The sequence below is a fragment of the Apis florea genome, unplaced genomic scaffold (genome assembly GCF_048593485.1).
Source record: "Apis florea isolate Af1SG1 unplaced genomic scaffold, ASM4859348v1 contig_3496_pilon, whole genome shotgun sequence".
NCBI lineage: Eukaryota > Metazoa > Arthropoda > Insecta > Hymenoptera > Apidae > Apis > Apis florea.
In genome coordinates this window covers 5,151,738-5,172,672 of record NW_028256773.1, presented here as the reverse complement: position 1 = coordinate 5,172,672, position 20,935 = coordinate 5,151,738, and the positions used below count along the sequence as shown (strand labels likewise).

At 22.1% G+C, this 20,935-nt stretch overlaps 5 protein-coding genes across 14 annotated transcripts; 2 read left to right on the top strand and 3 right to left on the bottom strand.

Moving 5' to 3' along the window:
- Nucleotides 1-1,046: 1,046 nt before the first annotated feature.
- LOC100863162 (uncharacterized) lies at nt 1,047-3,529 on the bottom strand. Of its 2 annotated transcripts, XM_086913282.1 has the most exons (4): nt 3,332-3,401; nt 1,826-2,982; nt 1,681-1,740; nt 1,047-1,593 (listed from the first exon to the last, which is right to left on the bottom strand). In XM_086913282.1, the coding sequence occupies exons 1-4, from the start codon at nt 3,384-3,386 to the stop codon at nt 1,345-1,347; spliced, it is 1,521 nt and encodes a 506-aa protein (XP_086769408.1). In that variant the 5' UTR covers nt 3,387-3,401; the 3' UTR covers nt 1,047-1,344. The 2 variants fall into 2 exon arrangements, with proteins under 2 accessions (XP_086769408.1, XP_003690614.1); XM_003690566.4 differs by having other exon boundaries at nt 1,826-3,529.
- Nucleotides 3,530-3,673: 144 nt separating this feature from the next.
- Nucleotides 3,674-8,653, top strand: dock (SH2/SH3 adaptor protein dock). 2 transcript variants are annotated; one of them, XM_086913284.1, is made up of 4 exons: nt 3,674-4,180; nt 5,501-5,733; nt 6,771-7,708; nt 7,859-8,653. In XM_086913284.1, exons 2-4 carry the CDS (start codon nt 5,715-5,717, stop codon nt 8,078-8,080), a joined length of 1,179 nt encoding a protein of 392 aa, XP_086769410.1. In that variant the 5' UTR covers nt 3,674-4,180; nt 5,501-5,714; the 3' UTR covers nt 8,081-8,653. The 2 variants fall into 2 exon arrangements, with proteins under 2 accessions (XP_086769410.1, XP_086769411.1); XM_086913285.1 differs by lacking the exon at nt 5,501-5,733 and having other exon boundaries at nt 3,759-4,180.
- Nucleotides 8,654-8,842: 189 nt separating this feature from the next.
- Nucleotides 8,843-12,683, bottom strand: drongo (Arf GTPase activating protein drongo). 4 transcript variants are annotated; one of them, XM_086913296.1, is made up of 7 exons: nt 12,492-12,683; nt 11,176-11,457; nt 9,901-10,418; nt 9,630-9,821; nt 9,386-9,562; nt 9,190-9,308; nt 8,843-9,113 (listed from the first exon to the last, which is right to left on the bottom strand). In XM_086913296.1, the coding sequence occupies exons 2-7, from the start codon at nt 11,340-11,342 to the stop codon at nt 9,060-9,062; spliced, it is 1,227 nt and encodes a 408-aa protein (XP_086769422.1). In that variant the 5' UTR covers nt 11,343-11,457; nt 12,492-12,683; the 3' UTR covers nt 8,843-9,059. The 4 variants fall into 4 exon arrangements, with proteins under 4 accessions (XP_086769422.1, XP_086769423.1, XP_003690616.2 ...); XM_086913297.1 differs by lacking the exon at nt 12,492-12,683 and adding an exon at nt 12,065-12,342; XM_086913298.1 differs by having other exon boundaries at nt 8,848-9,119; nt 9,186-9,308; nt 12,492-12,646.
- LOC100872834 (putative phosphorylase b kinase regulatory subunit beta) lies at nt 12,549-18,393 on the top strand. 4 transcript variants are annotated; one of them, XM_003690563.4, is made up of 20 exons: nt 12,549-12,691; nt 12,788-12,903; nt 13,001-13,136; nt 13,223-13,430; nt 13,587-13,943; nt 14,022-14,219; nt 14,372-14,510; nt 14,602-14,882; nt 14,973-14,987; nt 15,465-15,695; nt 15,756-15,943; nt 16,040-16,155; nt 16,260-16,402; nt 16,485-16,617; nt 16,715-16,857; nt 16,931-17,133; nt 17,205-17,342; nt 17,464-17,704; nt 17,938-18,045; nt 18,145-18,393. In XM_003690563.4, exons 1-20 carry the CDS (start codon nt 12,654-12,656, stop codon nt 18,319-18,321), a joined length of 3,309 nt encoding a protein of 1,102 aa, XP_003690611.1. In that variant the 5' UTR covers nt 12,549-12,653; the 3' UTR covers nt 18,322-18,393. The 4 variants fall into 4 exon arrangements, with proteins under 4 accessions (XP_003690611.1, XP_031776293.1, XP_086769396.1 ...); XM_031920433.2 differs by lacking the exon at nt 14,973-14,987; XM_086913270.1 differs by lacking the exon at nt 17,205-17,342.
- On the bottom strand, nt 17,609-20,587 carry LOC100863877 (uncharacterized). 2 transcript variants are annotated; one of them, XM_086913280.1, is made up of 5 exons: nt 20,353-20,587; nt 19,914-20,253; nt 19,659-19,819; nt 18,598-19,556; nt 17,609-17,747 (listed from the first exon to the last, which is right to left on the bottom strand). In XM_086913280.1, the coding sequence occupies exons 1-5, from the start codon at nt 20,368-20,370 to the stop codon at nt 17,723-17,725; spliced, it is 1,503 nt and encodes a 500-aa protein (XP_086769406.1). In that variant the 5' UTR covers nt 20,371-20,587; the 3' UTR covers nt 17,609-17,722. The 2 variants fall into 2 exon arrangements, with proteins under 2 accessions (XP_086769406.1, XP_012350112.1); XM_012494658.3 differs by lacking the exon at nt 17,609-17,747 and having other exon boundaries at nt 18,486-19,556.
- Nucleotides 20,588-20,935: the final 348 nt, after the last annotated feature.

Here is a 20,935-nt window from a genome sequence, read left to right as displayed (position 1 = left end):
TATGAAGAAGTAATTTTATGCATTTTTTATAATTTATATATATATGAAATATAAATTTTAAATTAATATAAATTATATTTTCAACTTATTTCAATTAAAAATAAATGATTAAAATACTTAATTGAAAATTGTAATAAATTAATATTGTATGTTTATTTGCTTTTATTATATTATATGTATAAAATATATTCTCTAATTCAATACAAGAATTAATTGCGATAATATAAAAAATTGTTTTTATACAAAAATTTTGAAAAACTTGATTATTTTAAATATTTTTTTAAATTTATTTTTTAAATATTTTTTCAAGAAGAATATATCTATCTTTCTTAATTAATTTATATTTCATTTATAAAGAAAATTAGATGAAAAGAATATTTTTAAATTTGATTTTGATTTTAAATAATATTTATATATCAAAAAAAAAAAGGATATTTCAATTATATTTAAATTCATATTTCAATATATTTACAATATAATTTTTCTTTTCTTTTTTTATATTGATATTATATTCATCTGTGATATTTTTGAAAAGAAAATTATATTTTAATTTCTACTTATTTTATAAATATATGTATATAAATATTTATGCCAGAAATTAAAATTTGAGAATTCATTGCATATTTGTGATTATAAAATCTTTGACTATAAAATCTTGTAATCTTGATATTTGTTTCTTATCAATGTAATAAAAATATTCAATGGAAAATAAATTTTAATTAAATTGTAGTAATAATTGCAATAAACATTTTTCCATGAATAAAATTGTAATGTATACTCAATTAAAAATAAAATAAATTATAAAAATAACATATATATTGTTTTTAATTAATATAAAGTATTTATATTATAAACAGCTTAAAAAAAAATTTTTAATAAAATTTATTTTTCTACTATACATTTATTTAAAATTCATTTAATTAACATATAGAATTTAAGATAAGAATTATAAGAATTTTTATAAATATAAATAATATGAATACATTCATATTCTTGTCTTTATTCTGAATTAAAAAAATATGATCTAGTAATATATGTAACAAAAATAATAAAATAATTCATTTTTATTACATATTTAAAATTTTACAACAATACTTTTTATCTTCAATTAAAAACATACATTTAGAATTGATAAAATATTTATACAAATAAATTTCCAACTTATAATATTTGTAACAATTATAAAATTACTAAAATTAATAATAATAATAATAATAATAATAATAATGAGTTAATTATATTAATTTTTAATCTATAATGATTTTTTATGAATGTTTAATACATAATTTGCAATTAAATCACAAATAATTAAAAATAAATAATAATTAGTAAAATAATTAAATACTATATAGTGCATTGTTCCTTCAGTTTATTAAGTTTTAATTTTAAATGTTCAAGTTCTGTTTGTACTGGCTTATAAAAATCTTTAAATTGCAGCAAAACATTAGATGCTGCATCTAGTAATACTGGATTGATGGATTTAGGTGATGGAATGTCTATAGAAATGGAACTAACCATACTGTTGTCACCATATCCTTCATCAATACTTTCATCTGAATTTTTTGTTAATGCTTTCAATTGATCTTTTAAATCCTATAAAATAATATAACTTTAATATCAAATTATTTATTATCAAAAAAATAAAAAAATTATATATAAAAAGTTATTAGTGAAAATTACTTTATTTCTTATTAAAACCTGTTTTAGGCATTCTTGTAAAGAAACATCCATCTTATTTTTCTAAAACAAAATATATATAAAATAATTATGTTTTTCCACTAAATTTTGTTAATTTTATATAGATATTATAAATATTATTTTATACCATATTGTTCAAATGTCCTTTGATTTGAATATTATGAAGTTTATTTTCTAAACATTTTATTTTTCGTTTCTCTTGCCTAAGTTTTCTAATTAAAGCAGTATTAGCTTCATATGATAATGTTTTTAAATGCTTATTTTCATTTATTATATCTTGCATTGAATTTAATTTTTCTTCTGCTTCTATATTTTTTGATTTTAAAAGCTTGTATTGTGCAATCATTTTTGTTAATTGTAATCGCAATTGGAAGATTGCATCTTCTATTTGACTTTGTTCTTGCTTAGAAGAAAATAGAGTAGTCTGCAATGCTTCATTTTCAGATTTCAACTTTTGAATTTCAAATTGTGCTTTACGCAATGTATTAACAGTTTGATTTTTTTCAGTTTCACATTTTTGTATATTTTCCTCCATAGTTGTAATTAATATACGTTGCTTAGCTAAAGCATTTTCCATTAATGCTTTAGAAACTTCATTACCTAAAAATCGTTTTTCTAATGCTTTTAACTCTGCCTTTGTACTTTGTAGTTCATCTTCTGTTAATTCTAACTTTGTAGAAACATCTGGAGAACTAGAAGTAGTATTAATATCTAATGATTTTAAAATATTATTTGATTGATTTTGCGTCTTTAAATTTTGTATTTCACATTCCAAATCTTGTTTTTCTTTTTGATGTTTTTGAAGAAGTTCAATATAGTCTGTATTCAATTGCTTATATCTAGTATTTATATTTGCTATAGTTTGTTGTCTTTGTTGTAAAATTCCTTGATAAGTATCAATTTCTAATTGTAAAGTCTTTTTGTTTGCTTGTAATCCATGTATTTGAGACTGATACCATTTTACAGATGCTTCTGATGAATCTAAATGATTATTTACATCTGTTAAAGTATTTTGTAATTTTTGTTTTTCTTGAATTACTAATTGCATTTCTACATACAATTCTGTTATTTTCCCTTTAAGACCTTCATTAGCTGCAATTCTGGCATTGAGTTCAATGCGCATATTTTCTAAATCTATTCGAAATCGTTCATTTTCTAATTCTAGTAATGCAATACGTTTTGACAATTCTATATTTGAAACATCTGGTGTTGATAAATGTCTAATATGAAATTCATCACTTATTAATTGCAGGGAATCTGTTGATGTAGCAGAATCTAATTCTGCTTTAAATGAATCAGACAAATTGTCCATTATTTTAAATTATACAATAATTTAATATGATTAATGAAAAAATTTTTTAAAATTTTCTTTCATTAAATACAATCATATTATCAATAAAGTATAATTTAATTTTATAATGTTAAAATATATTAATCCATTAATTATTAATTCTACATCATTTTAGATTTAATAAAATATATTTATTATATATATTTCATTTTGCTAAATTTTTATATATTTTTTTTAATATTAAATTAATAAATATAAAAGATACTAAACGTGACATATGTCAACATAAGTTTCTATATTCTTAGATATCACGTTTAAGAGAAATACGACTATCATGTTAACATACTAGACAAACAAACACAAACATATAATTTAGAAGTCTAAACTTATTATACATATTAATTTGTTTGACTTAAATGTAAATCTCAGATTTTAAATATCTATTTTGTGGAAAGAGCATAACTATTACTATATAACTTCATGAGAATGAACTTTGTATTGAAAAATTGTATTGAAAGTATTATTATTTAACATTAAAAATTATAATAAAGAATCAATATTTTTTATACATAATTTATATTTTATTATTTTCGATTTTTTAAAAATTAAAATGTATATTATAATAAAAATATAAATAAAAATAAGAAATTAAAAGATAACCTATCGATTGTATGAATTTATGAGTAAAGATACTAAAATTATTTTATATCATGGCGCCAGCATCGTATTGGATGTAATTCACAGAGACGATAATCTCAGTTGCGCGCATGGTCGTTCAACGTCTTTGGATTAAGGGTGGGTCTGTTCTTTTTTCGGGAGGGGTCATGTAAATGTCTCTAAGTATAATAATTAAAAAATACAATAGTAGCCACATCTTATGTATATTTTATACAGATTTGTGAAAATTAATATTGTGGGTAAAAGTGTTGATATTGTATTTCTGTGTTCAATGATCATTGACAACGTGACGGTGATCAAAACTTTTTGTTGGATGGAGTATTCTACGATTTGTGCTATCTTTCCCTAATTTCCAGGTCCCCTCTTTATTCGACCCGATTCCCCATAAAGATTCATTCCCCTATATACTCTAGTCGCTCCCGTTCATGGCGGCCCAGGGTGGGGGAAAACAAGCTGTATAACGACGTAAAATTTCGAAGCTTGTATGCAGGAATATGTCTAGTTTAAAAATCGGTAAGCTAATATTCATTTGTTTTTTTTAATAATGAAACGAGAAATTATTTTATTTCATAAATAATAAAAGGAACGGCTGAGTTAACTCGTGCTAATTGTTGCCCCTTTGCATCCAACACGCTTCTACTTTGCTTTTGTAGTATGGTAGACACGAAGGCAATGAACGTACTCTATATACGTGCTTCGAGAATTACCAGTTCTTCTTTAAGTTTTGCGCGAAGGGGAACAGAAAATAATTGTTCAATTCTTGAATACACGTTCCTTTGCATATGTAAATATCTCACAATGGGCGGCACATTCGCGTGTTTTATCAAATCATCGCTTATGACGTTTGTCGAAATTTTAATTATATATCTATAGTTGAAATTATACTATAATTCTTTTTTTTCAATTCTTTCATAAGCTTTTTCCATTTTTTTCTTATACATATTTATAGAATATTAAATAATATTTTACGTTCATTTTTTTTTTATAGATGTTTTCTTATTTTATAAATTTTTTATTTTAATTATTATTTTTATCATATATTTTAATTCTTAAATGAATTTAGTAATATTTTTTTATGTATTTTTATATTATTTTATTTTATAGTATATTGTAGATAGCATGAATGTTTAATGTTCTTTTTATCAATCAATGATAGATTGAAAGTATTTTATTAGTTATATTTTTTTAAATAATTTTTATAATTTTTTATTGAAAAAATCATTAATAAAAATATTAAGTTTAATAACAATATTTAATTTAAAATTATATTTAAAATATTTATTTAATATATATATGTGTATATATATATTATTTCTAATATTAATGATTTAATTTATCTTATCTTATCTCTAAAATATATTTTTATTAACAATTATATATACTTATCTTTAGAGGAAATTATAGTTTTTAAAATAAATTTTATATTATTCTTTATAATTTATTCTTATAATTCTCTTATTTTTAAAATTATAAATAAAAAATACAAATAAATAGAATACAATGTGAGAATATAAAATTTTTAAATTGAAATTATATTTTTATATATTATATAAAATTTTTTTTAATAATGATTAAATTATATAATTTGTATTAAGAATATTTAATAATATTTATATTTGTAATTATATTTAAAAAATTAATAGGATAATTTATATTAATAAAATAAGTATACATATATTATTTAACAAATAAATATATTTTTTTAATCAAATTTATGTACATTTATATAAATATACTGTATGTATCATTTTTTTTTTTATGATAAAAAAAATATTATATTCTATAATATATCTATATGATATCAAGTTAATGATTGTTTTATTTTTCCTAAAGTGTTGGTAATGCACTTGCTTGCCCTACCCTTGAGAACGATGGACTCTGAGCAAAGAAATCAGCAGGTATATCAACACTAAACAAAAAGCTAAAGAATGAATGCCTGCTGCACTCACGCTGCCAACACAGAACAAGCAGACTTAATATTTATTCAAGTAGTGTGTGAGTAGCAGCTACTCACGCCACACTCAGACGTATATATCTGTTTTCGCACATGGCAGCCATGAAGCATGGTACGTTTTATTCTTGTATGCTTTGCTTTGTATGTTTTAATAGGCATATCAGTATAATTTATCAAAAAAAAAAGAGTTAATTAATATATTATCTATAATATATTTTAAAGTATATTTCTAAGTTCTGTACTTTATATTATATTTGAGAATATATAATAACAATGAACTAAAAAAACTTAGAATAATTTTTTAAATAATTAATTAATAGTATATAGTGAACATCAATTTATTGATGATAGTTTAGGTAAATTAATTTATAATATTGTTTATTTAATAATTTTTTAAATTTTAGAAAAATATAAATTATAAATTATAATGTATAAATTATATTTTTAAATATCTTAAAAAATAATTATAAAAAATATAAAAAGCAAATATAAATAAATTATAAATATTAATATAGTTTATACTATATTACAACCATAATATATTTAATATTTTTTATTATTTTTGAAACATATAACCATTTTACTCAATGCAGATATTATATATATTTTATATATATAATATTGATATATATATATTTTACATATATTTAGTAATTTTCTATTGCAGATAACATTATACATTGTTTTTTTTTAATTTCACGGTCATTATTTATATTTGTGTCTTTTTTTTTGAGAAAGATATTATAGAAAATTATAAATAGATAACAATTTAATGTCATTAATTGTATTCATTTAAATATTATTTAATATTGTAGATTCTGGATATATTAAATTTTAAATTTTTTATTTTCTAAATTTCAGTATTATTTATTTTTTCCTTTTAATTAATAGTATTGTCATTAAGTATATTAAATTTTATAAAATATTACTTATTTTATTTATATTCATATTTAAATAATAAGTTTTCTTATAATATATATTTTTAGAAATATTCTTTTTATTCTAATAATTTTAAATTTAAAAGTTAGGAGTAATACTAAATAAATTTTTATATTCATTACATATTTTGTGTATTAGAAATATTATATTATTTTTAAAATTATAATAAAATATGTAATAAAAAAATTTTAAAAATATAACCATTTTCAGGCAAGACAAGTCAAGACGACGTATGTTATGTTGTCGCCAAATATGATTATGGAGCACAAGGTGCTCAGGAATTAGATTTACGTAAAAATGAACGTTACTTGCTTCTTGATGATTCTAAACACTGGTGGAGAGTACAAAGTGCACGAGGGCAAGCTGGTTATGTGCCAAGTAATTATGTCAAGAAAGAAAAACCATCTCTTTTTGATAGTATCAAAAAGAAAGTCAAAAAGGGTTCTGGTTCAAAAACTCTACCATCTAGTAATTCACCATCTAGAGCTGTAGAATCTCCTATTATGGCTAGGCGCTTACCTGCTGATCCAAGTGAAGCAATAGGCACAGCAGTTGTCAAGTACAATTATCAAGCACAACAAGCAGATGAACTATCACTTGTTAAAGGTACTAGAATCTTAATATTGGAAAAAAGCAATGATGGTTGGTGGAGAGGTCAAAGTGGTACACAAGCAGGCTGGTTTCCATCAAATTATACTCAAGAAGAAGGAGATGCAGATGATACTCTTCATACATATGCAATGGCAGAAAATGTTCTTGATATTGTTGTAGCACTTTATTCATTTTCTTCTAACAATGATCAAGAACTGTCTTTTGAAAAAGGTGATCGTTTGGAAATCCTTGACCGTCCGCCAGCAGATCCTGAATGGTATAAAGCACGGAACAGTCAAGGTCAAATAGGTCTAGTACCACGTAATTATCTTCAAGAACTCAGTGAATATTTGACTCAACCATATCGTGAAAGAGGAATGACAAGTAGTGAAATTAGTACAGGAGATTCCCTTGAAAGAAGGCCAGATCCTGGTGATAGACCACATCTTGTTGGAAAACCTTGGTACTATGGTAGCATTTCACGTTCACAATGTGACACTTTATTGAATCAACATGGTCATGATGGTGATTTTTTAATTAGAGATAGTGAAACTAATGTAAGTATAGTAATAAAAGTTATTTTAATTAATTCAGTTTAAAGTTTATTTGAATTATTATTTTATTAACAATAATAAATAATACATTTTTAATAAATTTTTATAAAATTTTATGAAATATTTTTATTTCTATATTATTATAATTTTTAGGTGGGAGATTATTCAGTATCTTTAAAAGCTCCAGGTCGTAATAAACACTTTAGGGTACATGTGGAAGGAGCATTATATTGTATTGGTCAAAGAAAATTTCATACATTAGACCAATTAGTAGATCATTATCAACGAGCGCCTATTTATACTAATAAGCAGGGTGAGAAATTGTATTTGGTGCGCCCATTGCCAAAAGGCAACCCCAGTAGTAATGGCTGCTAGGTGAATTCGTGCCATGAAACGGTCCATGCGCTTTGGAATGTATCTCTGAGATACGCAATGCCTGCCTAGTAATATCAATATCACACATCTCGTATGTTTATACATAATTAATATAATTGGTGAACTCATATATTAGTGTTTCTTGATTGTTTGTCCATTTACACTGATAAATAATTTATTACTCTAAGTAATTGCCATCAACAATCTTTATCATTCATTGGAGCTTCCATACTATTTAGCAAACAAAGCTAAGAAAAACGAAACATTTGTACGGCAGCTATATGACAATTGACTAGTTGACACACAAAGCTTTTCATTATATCTACATGTAATTGTAAAACACGACCGACCATGTTATTACAATTAATATATTTACAACTACGCGTAATGTAGACTGCAAGTGTAATGATCAAATAATGGTTAATTATCATGCAATTATGACCGGTTAAGTGAATCTCTACTCTGAATCTATTGGTATTGAATTATGACAAAGACTAAGTGTTCATTTGTGATTTTGTATTTATTAGAAATTTTTAAGTAAATAAACTATATTTAAGTGTGCATCAGGTAAAACCTAGTTCTTTTACAATCCTTTTATTATTACTATATATTTTTGTTTCAAATATTTAAAATATGTACATATTTTAATATATATTCTAAAAGATAAAAAATATTATATTTTGACTCAAACACTTTAACAATATAAATGAAATCAAATTAAATTAAATTAAGGGATAATTTTACTAGATAACTAATACATGATTGGTAACAAATATTAATCTTTATTTAACGTGTATATTATATTCATAAATAAAAGTATTATTTAGTTATATGAATAAGAGATTGGTGCTCCTGTAGATAAAAATTAATGGCACTAATTGCCAATAAGGTCACATATATAAACAATTGCCCTAAGCTAAACATATTTTAGGTCTATATTATTTGTTCGTAATTCCATTAAAAACTTATGCTTATTTGATCATAAGAAAGGATTGTTCGAATTTCTTGTCATGTTGCTCACACCAGAACCAACCTAAAAAAACTTGTATGTTTTTAGACATTTATATATGGATATATACTATAAAGTTAAAGCGAAAATATTATTGTACCATAAATGGATTTGCATGATATGCAGGAAGAGTTGGTTGCCATACTTTATTTGTCATTAATTGACTAAATTGAATTACATCTCTGTTACTAGATGGTCCAATACCTACCCATTGTGGATCTAAAATATTTATATTTTTTTTAATTATTTTAAATTTTTGACACATTGAATTTTTTACTATTTAAATTAAGTCTTACCATTATTCATAGGAAATTGTACTGGTTTAAAAGGATTAATAGGATTGTATAAAGAAGTATCAATTGATTGTGTATTATTATTAACTACATTAGATGGTCGCCATAAATCACCAGTTGTAAATGGATTTGAAATTACATTTGTAGTTTGATTTCCTACACTCCAAATTGAATTTGTAGCTAGAAAAAGAATAACAATATAATTCTGTAAAATTTTAATAAATTATTTATTGCCATGTGGATATACCATTATTAGTATTCCATGTAGATGTATTTAATGTTGTTGCATCATCTTTTAATTGTATTTGCTTCATTAAGGAATCTAAGTCTTTCAGTGCCGCATAACGATCTTCTGATGGAGGTACATGTGTACCATTTGCATTCATTGTATTAGTCAAATTTCCTGTAGTCTGACTAACTGGACTTAAGGATTCAACATCTAAAAAAAAATGATTAATATACAAATTTTATTGTACTAATATATAAAAATATAAATATTGAGTATTGATTTAATTTACTTGTATTTTTTGGACTATTAAAAACAGGATTGTTGTCAAAATTGGCAAAAAATGGCTGAGGTACAATTGGTTGACTGAGTTTACTTGCAGGTGTTGTGTTAATAAATGGATCAGGAACTTTGCTGAAATCAGCTACAAAATCTGTCGAAAAATTATTAAAATTAACTGACTCAACATTGTTTATTTTTGAAGTTGATGTGGAAGATAATGTAGATGTTCCAGAATGTGGAACCCTTGGAATGTTGATTTGATTAGATGATTGTGACTTTTGATTTGAGTTTTGATTTGCCACGGATGGATCCAAATAATATCTTTTAAGTTCATATTTTGCACTCATTAAATCTTTCATTTTTTGTTCATCTTTTGTATCTAAATTTTGAGATGAATTTTGATTCATCAAGCCTAACCATATTCTTCTGCAATATTCATTACCACGTTCCTTTATAAAATCTATTTCCTCTTGTGTAAATGTTGCCATAGAAATAGACTTTACTCTATGTGGTGGTGTTAAACCTCGTCTGTAATTTTAAATAAAATTATTAAATAAATAAAATATAATAAATAAAAATATAAAATTCATAAAATAATTATTTATTATTTTTAATAAATAATTATTAATTATATTTAATAAATAATTAATGAAAAATTGATAGAAAATCTGAAAATAAAAAATAATATTTAATGTTAATATTTTTACTAAATATATATTTATTATATTTAATAATTAACCCATTTGTTTCATTTAATAATTATATATATTATAATTAATTTATATTAGCTTCATAAAAAAGCTAAAATAGATTATAAGTAAAATAGTAAAATAAGTAAAATAGCTACTGATTTTTTATACTTAAAAAAATATATTTTGATCATTGTTATCAACTACTACTACTACTACTACTATTACGCACAAAGAAAATACTGATGCTGATAGTTAACTTCCTGACTGTAAACATGAACATTTAACAGAAATCTATAATCTTTCTAATATAAATAATATATTCATACATGTGTTTTAACAAAATTTATTATTCATTTATATAAAAAATATTTTTAGTTAAGACCAAAACAACTTATTTAATGTATTTGAAATGTTGACATTTATCTAATAAATATTATAATTTTGTAATCATTAAATATCATGTAAATTGTAATACATATTTTATTATTTTTATGATATGAAGAAATTTTAAATAAAATAATTTTTAAATTATTTCCTTTATAAGAAGAAGACTTGATACACTTTATGGGCTTCTTATAAGTAATGCTACTTACAGCATACCAGAACAAGAGGTACAGACGAATGAACCGATTGTCATGTTGACGTAAGTTGGGCCTCGTTGATGGCAGTCAAAACATTCTTTATTACCGGATTGCGAAACCAGTTCGCGTAATATTTTCAAATTCTTCTCGTCTTGCTTTCTTTTCGCGGACGCCATCATATATGAATGTATTTTATAATTATAAACGAAACAGAGAGACAACCGCTCTCGCGCTCTGCTTGCGGAACTGACTCAATTTTCTGTCACGACAGTCGTGCGTGTTCCGTAACACATTCTAAAAATGTTTCATAAGAAAACAGATCAAACGTAGAATATGTTAGCAATGATTTTTTATGGTTGATTTTCACTCATTAGAATTCTCATTTTTATGTGAAAATACAAGAGTTCATTGGTCAGATTTTATGAACTACAAGTATATTTAATTAAAAGAATGTTTTTAAACTATTAATAATAATAAATATATATATATATATATATACAAATTTATTTTTAATTTAAATATATAATAAGACATGACCAACATAATTATACTTTCAAATACTTTTTAATATTTAAAAATTATTTAAAAAATACAATAGATAAAAATACAAATAGATGAAAATTAATACTTTAAAAATTACATTTAAGTGAAATGAACAGCAATTGTAGCAATAATGAATTTTATTTATAATTAATAATTTTCTCATTAAATATTATATATTTAAATTAAATAAAAATTAAATAAAAAAAATAATTAATGTGTATTATGCATCATAATTATTATAAAAAGAGAATAAATGAAATATAAATATTATGTAATTTTTTATATATTTATGAATGTATACATATTTATATATATTATACTTATTTAAAAATAAAATACTTAAAATTAAATATTTCACCTTAAGTATTTTCTAAAATGTGTTTGCTAATATGATTTAATAATAAACTAAAACAAAAATAATTATTACAAAAATTTAAAACTAACTTATTAAAAATCTTCTGAAATTTTTTATTTTGATTTATTTATATAATTAAATAAAAAAAAATGAAAAATTGAAAAATATTTCAAAATATAATTGTTAAATTTAAAAATTTTTTATTTCGGTTTATTTTAAAATAAGTTAAGAATAAATCTATTAACTGTTTCAGTTTCTATTTATAAGTTAAAGATAGCAAATAGCTTCTATGTGCCAATTACATAGATAGTTTGATTATAGTATCAGTAAAATAAGTATTCAAAAGAACACAGTCAAGGTTAATGTGCGTATACGTATACGATAATCAAAAAAAAATTTTGTTTTGTTATTATTTTAGTTATATAGTTACCTGTAAATGTAATTATTTTGTATTACACTAAAATTTATTTTAGATACTATGAAACAACTTAGAAACAAATGGAAATAATTATTGCTATTATTAAATGAATATGCGCATTACTAAATAATAAGATTAATTTTGAAAAAAGTTAAATTGATTATTATAAATAACATGACATCTCTTGCGACAACATCTATGAATACAAAAAGGTTTAGTTCTGTGTTTCATAAAAGAAAATATGATTTAAAATATAATTAATTTATTTTTCATTGTAATTAAATTTTAAACAATTATTTTTTAAATAGATCTCATATCAGAAATGCACGTCAAGGTAGTGTTATTGATTTGGATATTGACATGTTTCTCAAGATATCCAATTATGAAGATACAGTTAGACAACTTGATATCTATTACGGAATTGGTATGAAAATATTGTATTATTTTTTATTATTTATTTTATATTATAAAATTGTTATAAAAAACAATATTACAAAATATAAAAATTATATAATTTTTAGTTAAAAGACAATTATTACGTTATCAAAGTTGCATAACAGGTCTTTTTCCACAAATTTCAAATGATAAAGTAGTTGGAAGTGTAAGAGAAAGTATTTATTGTGCTGCTGCTATATGGAGTTTGTATCAAGCATATAGGTAATAAAATAAAATCAATAGTTTAAATTTAATATTATCATTACATTGCATTATTATATTGTAATAAATAATATATTATGTTTTAGACGTATAGATGATGATCGTGGAAAATCTTATGAACTTGGACAATCTGCTGTAAAATGTATGCGTGGAATTTTAGAATGTTGGGTAAAACAGTCACCTCGAATAGAATTATTTAAACGTAATCAATGTAACCGTTTTGCTCTACATTGTAAATTTCATTTAGATACTGGTGATGAAATTTTTAAAGATGCTGATTATAATCACTTACAAGTAATTATAATTTGTATAAATATAATTAAAAGAAAATAGATTTTATTTAACATTACATGATTTTTATTTGATCAAATGTTAAAAGATTGATAAATATTAACAATGATTTTTTAATATTTTACAATTATTTGTTATACAATTAAAAAATTTTCACAGATTGATATTGTTTCTCTATATTTGATATTTTTGGTACAAATGATTTCTTCTGGATTACAAATTATATATACTCAAGATGAAGTAGCATTTGTGCAAAATCTTGTGTATTATGTAGAAAGAGCATATCGTACACCAGATTATGGCATGTGGGAACGTGGTAGTAGATATAATGATGGTACACCTGAAATACATGCAAGTTCAATTGGTATAGCTAAAAGTGCTCTTGAAGCTATTAATGGATGTAATTTATTTGGAGAAAAAGGAGCTTCTTGGTCAGTTATATATGTTGACATTGATGCACATAATCGAAATCGTAGTATTTTTGAAACAATGCTTCCAAGAGAATCAAGTTCTAAGGTAAAGTTGTTTTTATAATATAATTTTTTATATATTTTACCTAATAATATATTATAATATAATATAATACACATTTAGAGTGTAGATATAGCTTTATTGCCAACAATATCTTTTCCTGCATTTGCTACTCATGAAGATGTACTGTATAATGAGACAAAAGCAAATATTGTTAGGAGATTAAAAGGAAATTATGGATTTAAAAGATTTGGCAGAGATGGATATAAAACAACTATAGAAAACAAAGATCGTCGATATTACAAATCTGGTGAAATCAAGGTCTCTGATGTATTTGATTGTTAGTATATATTTTTGAAAAGTGCTTAAATAATTTCATTATGCTTGTAATTTCTATTTGTTTAATTATTTTTTATAATTCTATTTATTATAATATTAAATGATTATAAAATTAAAAAACTTTTTTGTTGTAGGAATTTGATAATATAGAATGCGAATGGCCTTTATTTTATATATTTATGATTATTGATGGTGTTTTTAAAACTTTGCCAGAACAAGTAGAAGAATACCAAAAATTGTTAAAAGAAAGAATATATAAAGATATAAATGGAGGTATATTGAAAAATATATAAATATAGATTTAATTATAATGATATAGAATTATAAATATAATATATTTAATTTAATTTAATTTAATTAATAGATCCTGTAATACCTATGTATTATTATGTACCTGAGGAAAATTTAGAAGCAGAAAGAAATGATCCTGGTAGTACATATCGAGTTTCAAGCAATGAAGGCAAAGGTCAGAAAAGTTCTGCAGATGCAGAACTTGGACCCATGTATTTATGGAATCAAGCTATGTTTATAATTGCTCAATTACTTACTGCTAGTTTATTACATATTAATGAATTAGATCCAATTAGACGTTATCTTCCTTCATATAATAGACCACGAAAAGCTGGAAGATATTCAGCTTTTCAAGTAAGTAATAATGTAATTTAATTAGCATATTTATTAAAATATATTATAATTAGTTGCATAAATTATTTGATACATATTTGTTTTATGCAGGCTAAACCAAGTATTGTAAGTAAATAATATGTGTAGTATAGTATATTTTGCAGTATTTTTTTTTAATGCTTGACAATTAAATTTATAATAATTTTATAATTTTAATTAAATAATATTTATATATTTTAAGCTTTTAAATTAAACAAATATAATATATGCTTGAATAGTAAATTTGTATTAAATTAATTGTAATGTTAAATGTATACTATTTGTTTGATATTAATATCAAATTATTATGTTAATTGTTTATTATGTAAATATTTTAATAAATATACATTTAAAGCTGTTTAATAATATAGTGCATGAAGCTTGAATCAAAGCATGATTTATTTGATTATTTATTTTTTTAAAAATCTTCTTTGAATTTCAAATCTTTTAATTTTAGATATATTTAGAGATGAAAAAATTTAAATAATAATGTTAGCAATATATTCATATATTATTATAATGCATGATTTATCTATATATTATTATAAGATTTTTTTATATTAGGGTACTCATACTGATCTTGTAGTACAAATTGTTCTTATTGCTGAATCTATGAGATTACAAGCTATGATGGCAACATATGGTATTCAAACACAGACACCACATGAAGTAGAACCTGTACAAATATTATCATCTACACAATTGGTAAAAGTCTATGAAAAATTGGGAGTAAATACTAAATTAAATCTACAAGGTAGACCAGGAAGACCTATTGGATCTTTGGGTACAAGTAAGGTATGTTTAATATATAAAATAAAAATTTTATAAAAATCATCAATGTTTATTTTTTTATAGATCTATAGAGTATGTGGTATGACAGTACTCTGTTATCCCCTAATATTTGAAGTATCAGAATTTTATTTGTACAGAGATATGGCTTTATTAATTGATGACATTAAAACTGAGCTTCAGTTTGTAGGCAAATATTGGCGACTTTCAGGTCGACCCACTGTATGTCTTTTAATTAGAGAAGAACATATGAGGTATTTATTAATTTTATTAATTTTTAAAACAATTAATAATATATTAAAAAATAATTTATTAATATACATAATCTTTTACATAAACTTTTTATTTAGAGATCCACAATTTAAAGAAATGCTTGATCTTTTTGCTATGTTAAAAAAAGGATATTGCGATAAAACAAAAGTACGAATTGGTCGATTACAAAATCTCATTTCTTCTTCTTGTATTGGTAATTATTTAATATTTATATAACTATATCAATATTTATATCATTATTATCCATGTTAATATTTATTGTTAAATATTAATAGAGTTAAACTTTTTATGCTATAGAACATTTAGATTTTATAAATACTATAGAAACAGATCTTGAACTTAGTCAATTTAAGCAATTAGAACATGATTACATTGGATATCAAAGTTTAACGGATGTACCTAAAGCTTTAACTTATACAGAAGATACAAAAGATTATTCAGTAAGTATTTGTAAATAAATATTTTGTAATAAATAATCTATAAATATTTTTTTCTGTTTATTTTCATTATTTCATGTTTCAGTATTATATGAATGAACCATTGTATAATATATTAAATGAAATTCGTAACAATAAAAGCTTGTATAGTTTATGTCAACTTTATGGTATTTTATTAAAACGAGAAGGAATTAACTATGAAATTAATGGGATAACTGGTATTAAATTTACATTCTTTAGAAATAATATTATAAATTATTATTTAATAATATTATAAATAATTTGATTAATTTATTTTAATTAATTTCATTTTAGTTGAAGATCATTTAAGATCATTATATCAACAAGCAGGTTGTCTTAGATATTGGATGGTTGTTCGTTATTGTAGTAGTTTATTGCATCATACTGTTGATAGTATAAGTCCTTTTATAACTGGAGTTCTTGTTAAAGGGAAACAGGTATTTTGAATTAATTGAACGATTAATATAAATAATATTAAAATTTTTTTTATTAATAATTATTTAATATTAGATAACAGTTGGAGTAATTGGTCAAGAAGAAACAGTATTTGATAAACCAATGACACCTATAGAAATTCAATCAGTTATGTATTCTACAATTCAACCACATAATGTAGTTCAAACTGTACTTCAACAAGAAGTCTTATTATATTGTGGTCGACTTATTGGAACAAATCCAGAAATGTTTAAAGGAATATTAAAAATTCGTATTGGGTATATTTCTTTTTTTGAAGATATTAAAACTTAATATTTATATTAATATTAAATACTTTTCATATTTATAGGTGGGTTTTAGAAGCAATAAATCTTTACTTACAAATGTTTGTTAAAAATATTAAACCAATTGAAAATTATAGTCCATATGAAATTCGACGATTTCTCATAAAAGTATTAACAGTTAAATACTGGGCTAAAGATGAAAAGTATATTAATTTATTTATACAATATTTAATTAAATATCTATTATATATATATATATATATGTATATATAAAATATATATATGTATTTATATTAATATATTTTTTCTATATATTTGTATCAGACTTACAGTTTTAGGACGTAGGAAAATTGAAGGTTGTTTATGTAGAGTACCTGCACATTTTTATAATCATGTTTGGGAAGTATTAATGCGTTGTCCAGATGGTATTTGTGTTAATGGACGAGAATTACCTCAACAACCTACTTTGTCTAATATGACTCGTTCAGAACTTACATTTGCTTTATTTGTGGAATCTTTACTTCATAATATACAATTGCCAGAATATCGACAAATTATTGTAGAGGTAATTTTTTTTATTTGCTTATTTTATACATTTTTTAAAAACGCTAAAATTATAAAAATTTTTGAAATTTTATATTGTCTCTCTATCAAAATATAAATTAATTATGATTTTATTTATTCTTTAATTTTTATATTCACGGAAAAATATAAAAAAATATTATACATTTACACATATTATATATTTTATATTTATTTTATATATAATATGTATAAATGTATAATGTTTTTTTATAGTTACTCACTATAGTGTCAACAATTTTACTTCGAAATCCAGAATTAAGTTTTCAGAAACAATTAAATCTAAATAAACTCGTTGAAGATAGTTTCTTCATGTATTGTAAGGTATATATAATGTATAATTTTATATATACAATTTAATATACAGTTTTATACATAATTCAGTATCATTAATAATTGTATTCAAATTTTTTTTGTTTGTAGGATCATAATTTAGAAAAAAATGCTGATCAATCATTATTTTTTTCTGCTAATTATTCAATAACTACAGGATATCTTGCTAGAGCTGTAGTTAATAACATGCTTACTGGAGGATGTTTTGCAACTATTAATGATATCAATGATGCAATTGAAAATAGAGAAACTTGCAAGATCACATAATAAAAAAATGTAGTCTTTTATCATAATAAATTATTGTATAAATATATTAAAAGTTATATTAATATATAAAAATGTAGTATTTTCTTAATATATATATTTCTTCAATAAAAATTTATATATTGTTAGATATTGTCATATTATAAAAGTTATAAAATACACAGATATATATTAAAAGATATATATTTTTTTTATAGATTACATTTATAATTCTGTATTTACTAGAAATAGTTTGATGAAATTTACATAATTCTATAAATTTAGATCATTTAAAATCACCTTCTAGCGAAATTTATATCCATAGCTCCTCCAGATCGCTGTATATTATTTATATTAGCTTTAATTCTAGAGGCAACTGTACCTATATCTGCAGCAACTGCTAATTGTTTTCTAAGAAAATCTTGATTATATACTTTTCTATTATCTATTTCTTTTTTTTCTTCTTCACGATATTTTTTAACATTTTGTTCTCTTTCTTTATCTCTCCATGTTGCATTTGCTATCATTTCTTGCCTACGTTGTTCTTTTTCTTCTTCTGTAAGATTTTGTTTCTTTTTAAAATTCCATTTATCTCTATTTCTTTCTTCTTTGTAATATTTTTTAGTTCTATCAGAAGATAATTTAAAATATGTTTCTCTTTGATGTAATTTTTTTGAAATATTTTTATCTTTGTCCTCAATATTAGTTTTATCATTATATTTATTCTTAAAAGAATTATTTTTCCTATCTTGAGGACTTTTTAAACGAATTTTTTTGTCTCTATGTTTAGTTATGTCTTTTTTATATAATTTATCTTTCCTTTCTTGAATTGAACTATCATCACTTTCTCTGCTCAAACTACGAGTTCTAATATATTTTTCATGTAATTTATATTCTTTTTCTTTTTTATCATATATAGATTGTTTTTCCTCATTATATTTTGTAATTTGAACATTTATCTCTTTACTTTTATTTCTTTTTTTATATTTTTTTATATGTTTATTATTTTCACTTTTTTCACTACTTTCTGATCTATTACTTGAATCATCATTCTCTTCTTTTAGATTTCTTTTTTGTTTATGTTTTACCTTTTTCATTGATTTTATTAAATCTTTATTATTAATTTTTTCTTTTAATTGTTTATATTTAGTAGCTAATAATAGATCTAACTGTGCTTCATCATCACTATCTATATCTTGTCTATTTCTTTTTTTCTTTTTTTTCTTTTCACTTTTATCTTTTTTTGTTTGCTGTTCCAACTAAAATTAATAATAAATAAATAATTAAATATTATTAATATTATTACTAAAATTACATTATAATATCATTATTGTATTAAATCAACATTATTGTTTATATACCAATTGTCTTAATTGTTTTAATTTAACAGGATTTTTTAATAATTGATTTCTTGTTTCCATCTCCTTTTTTTTAATAGCATATAAAGGATCTTCTTGCATTTTTCTTACTAAATCTACTTGTTCATTACCAGAAAAAAAACGTAATGATGGTGGAATACATTCTAAAATTACAAATTAATTATATATAAAACTATATATACTGATTATTAATTACTAATAATTTACAATATTATATACAAATATAAAGATTAATACCATGTTCAACATGATTTCTTGGTACTTGACTTAATTCAGTACCCTTTTCTACTTGAACCATTTGTTCAAAAGATTTATCAATTGGTCGTCCAAGTAAATATTCTTCTCTATTAACTAAATGATTTGGTCCTTTATACATCCAATCCAATTTTTTGTCATCTTTTTTTTCAATCACACCTTGTTCCATTGCATATTTTTTTATATCTTCTCGATCTTTTTCTATTTCTATTTCTTTTTTTAATTCAGCTATTTTTTTCTTTTCTTGACATTGTTGTTGTTCTGCTTTCCAAACTTTTTCTATGTTTTTCATAGTAGATGGATGCCATGATTTTTTTAAATTCTGTTATAAGTTTTATTAAGCAAAAATAGAATTATTACATTTTTATTTACTTCTAACCTAATATATTTTCATATCATTTAAAACTATGATTTATCTTACCAAATCTCCTCCACCCATTTTTAGTCGAACATAAGATGAGATTATTATTATAATAATTATTATTATTATAATAATATTTAAATTGATATATTTACTATTTTCTTATTACACGACATTTAAAATCAAAATAAAGCTACTTTTGTTTGGAGGAGTGACAGTATTATTTCCTTATCGGTTCTTTGACATCATTTTTTGATACTGGCAACCATTTTGTCTCTAAATCTAGTAATTCTATGCATATTCGTATCGCTAGAAAAATACAGTAATAAAATTTAAAATGTTCAATGGCGCGATATTTAAGATTCACGTATTATTAAAAAATAAAGATAAGAATAGAGAAATTTATAAAAATTTTTATAAATTGTTAAAAAATATAAATATATAAAACAAATTATATAATTTTATATATATTTTAATTATTATTTTTAATATTTTAATTTTATTTGTTTTAATTAAAACTTTTAAAAAATATTTAATTGTTTTTTACTTGTAAGTTATAACTTTATTACTACTTAAATAATTTTATAATATAAGTATATAATTATATGATTTTAAGTTATTTTTATTACTATTTATTACTATT